This window comes from Scardinius erythrophthalmus (genome assembly GCF_964197995.2).
Source record: "Scardinius erythrophthalmus genome assembly, contig: HAP1_SCAFFOLD_97, whole genome shotgun sequence".
NCBI classification, from domain to species: Eukaryota; Metazoa; Chordata; class Actinopteri; order Cypriniformes; family Leuciscidae; genus Scardinius; species Scardinius erythrophthalmus.
The window spans coordinates 91,835-95,000 of NW_028296510.1; the positions used below are offsets into that span (position 1 = coordinate 91,835).

The following is a 3,166-nucleotide window of genomic DNA, read 5'->3' on the forward strand; positions in this document are numbered from 1 at the left end:
GCCAACTTCAATTTTATTTTCATGTTTCATAAAAATTAGTTTCTAATAACTTTACAAAACTTTGAAGCTCTTTATAGCAATTTTTGTCATTATGACAATAATTAATTCTACATTTACAATAAACTGCCAGGTGTCAGCTTTCAAATGAGATCATACTTGTGCTTTTAGTGCAAAGGGTTCATGAACTGTATCTGTTTCAGTTTGGGTATGTCATTTCTGGGGATTTTTCAAAAGTGGGGTTGCAGCTTAACAGGTTAAAACATAAACTCTTCACATTATGTCTCACACCAATGAAAAAACAACTGTTGTGAAATAAATGTATAAGCTATGTTGAATTTATGTCTTGTTGTTCTTTGATTCTTAGATGGATTATCAGTAAATATTGACTCCTGTGCGCAGTGGACCTTGTTTCATCACTGTTTATATACAGACATTGCACAAGTGCATCAGCAAAACACAGCTGTGTTGGGAAATGAGCTGATGCAAGAGGAAATCAAATTTTATACTTGTATCTGTTACGTTGCAAATTATCACATCTTTCACATGTCAACTGTTAAAGTAAAATACCATGTACGTACTTTTCATATAAATACATAATGATTATTATTAGAGAAAACGATAAGCAGTAGATACCCAGTAGATAAGAGCTAATGGAGCTCTTCAGCTACATAAAGAGGGTAATCATTTCAAGATGAAAGCTGTCATGATTCCTGTCTTGTGTCTTGTCATTGGTTAATCGTCTGATTATTGTTCACAGGTGGCCCTTGTCTTGTCCTTAGTCTTGTGTATTTAAGCCCTCATGTTTGACCTGTGTCTTGGTCTAATATTGCATGTTTGTCCAGGTTCTGGTTTTGTTTCCAGTTTCCAGCCTTTGTTTAATGTTTGTTTTGTTAATAAAAGTTGCATTTGGGTTCATTTCAACTTGCCTCCAGGATTACATTGTTACAAAAGCAATTTCTTTTGATTAGTAACAAAGATGCATCTACTCTTAAATAACAAATTATGGAGGAGCACTGTGTAAAATATTGAATCTAGTTTTTGTTTTTTTTCTGAGTTTTGTTATAATATAAATATTATAATTTGTATAATATGTTCTCACAGTTGAATTCACATAGTTTTGGAGATATGAAGTTATCTTGTTTTCATTAAATATGTCTGATTCATGTTCCTCAGAAAGCAAAGAATGTTCCACGTTGATATAAGTGGTCTGATACAGAAGAGATAGGCTATTTTTGTTCAGACACTTTGTTCTCTTTGAACTCTGGTAGTTCAATATTAACTTGATGACTCCAGTAACTGCAGCTCTGAGCTTTTCTAACTGAGTGTGTGAGAGATATAATGAGATGCTGCAAGTTTTTTTCAGTATTACAGACTCAGTCAGCCACAAGAATGGGAGCAAAACCAGCGCCTCTCCTTCTCTCCCTGCTTCTCGGACAAGTTCTCCATCTCACGTTGTGTCATAACGGTAGGAATTTACTAAGATTTCTCTGCCTTTTGACTAATTAGGCCATAACAAATGTATTCTAAGATAATACATATTTTAACCCTCTGGGGTCTAAGGTGTTTTTGGGGTCCTTGATGTTTTGACATGCCCTTACATTTGTGCTTTTTTCAGTTGCTTATAAACACATTAATGGCAAAGGTATAATAAGACTCTATTTAGCACAAACAGGGCTATCATAATATGTGAGCAACATGAATGTACATGTTTGCATTTTAGAGAGAAAAATGTTTATGCATGGTTATTGAAAAAACAAAAAATGACAATTTCTGAAATAAGGCCACAAAACACATACTAAATGTGTCAATAAGACTTATGAATAATGCATTTTGTCGCCTAGAGTTTTTCCTTCAAAATGATGTGAAAATCATCCTGCCTAATCGTTCACATAAAACAATACATTGATTTAAATTTTGTAAAACACTTTTTGTTTGGAAAGGCAATATGCGGCCAATTATATATATATATATATTATATATATATAATTGGTTCACAGTTGTTGTTGTTTTTTCCACAAATTGTGCTTGCAAATTGTATAATATCCAAGGTAAACATTTCTAGTAATTGTGCAGTTAATTGTTCTCATACTGTATTTTCAGATTTGGAAAATATTCTCTACCCAAATGTGTCACTAATAAAGCATAATAAAATTATTTAAAGAGAAGGATCATATTGACCTTTTAAGATTGTGTTTACATCTATCCTTGTATGTGTATATATATATATATATATATATATATATATATATATATATTATTATTATTAAAAAGGTTATACAATTACAACAAAATTTAAAATTGTAACAATATTTCCAGTGTAATCTTGCTTTGTAAAAACTAAAGTATACATTTTATCATACGTAATTCAATTCATATGAGCAGAAATTGGCAACATTATAAGCTTATTTGATGTGGCAGTATTTTACAGTAAAAACTTTATAATCTATCCGATTTTGTAGTCGATTTTTACTTATCTCAGTATAGCAATAGAGTTTGGTAAAAGCTGTTCATTCATTCACACACAAAAACGCGATTCATTTTTAAACAGTATTTGTGCCAGCTGTAGTAGCTCCACAACAGCGCGTATCTGTGCGTTCATTCATTCACGCTCAGAAACGCGATTCATAAAACAGTCTTTTGCGTGTACAGGCACTTGCGATTAGAACAAAGCAGATATAGAACTGACCTATTCCTCAGCCGGATCCCTTTGCTCCTCGAAATTAAACTTCCAGAACTTCTGAGGTAAATTTTCCAGGATTATTATCAAGATAGTATTATTCCTCACAGTGTCGTAAAGTACAGTCTGAAAGTGAACTCGCTTTATTATTATTACACTTGTTATTTATAAACATGTTAATGGCAAAGGTGTAAATTCACTCTATATAGCACAAACAGGGCTACCATAATATGTGAGCAACATGTATGTAGATGTTTGTATTTTTAAGAGAATAATGTTTATGCGTGGTTATTGAAAAAAATTTAAATGAAAGTTGCTGAAATAAGACCACAAAACTCATACTAAATATGTGTCCACAAGACTTTTGACTAATGGATGTTGTCGCTTCGAGTTCTGGCTTCAAAATTATGTGAATAATCGTTCACATAAACGATTGCTTTATCGTTCACATAAAACAATACATTGATTTAAATTGTGTAAGACAGGTTT

At 32.0% G+C, this 3,166-nt stretch overlaps 1 protein-coding gene across 39 annotated transcripts in view; it reads left to right on the top strand.

Moving 5' to 3' along the window:
- The first annotated feature begins 1,223 nt into the window (after positions 1 to 1,223).
- Positions 1,224 to 3,166, top strand: part of LOC308686291 (thyroglobulin-like) — a 41,879-nt gene continuing 39,936 nt past the window's right edge. For 20 of the 39 annotated variants that reach the window (XM_081394680.1, XM_081394685.1, XM_081394674.1 and 17 more), the window contains exon 1: positions 1,327 to 1,465. In XM_081394680.1, the coding sequence (XP_081250806.1) occupies positions 1,339 to 1,465 (127 nt within the window). In that variant the 5' untranslated portion in view covers positions 1,327 to 1,338. Of the gene's footprint in view, positions 1,466 to 3,166 lie in introns of all 39 variants that reach the window. The other 19 variants (XM_081394657.1, XM_081394662.1, XM_081394660.1 and 16 more) reach the window with 6 other exon arrangements.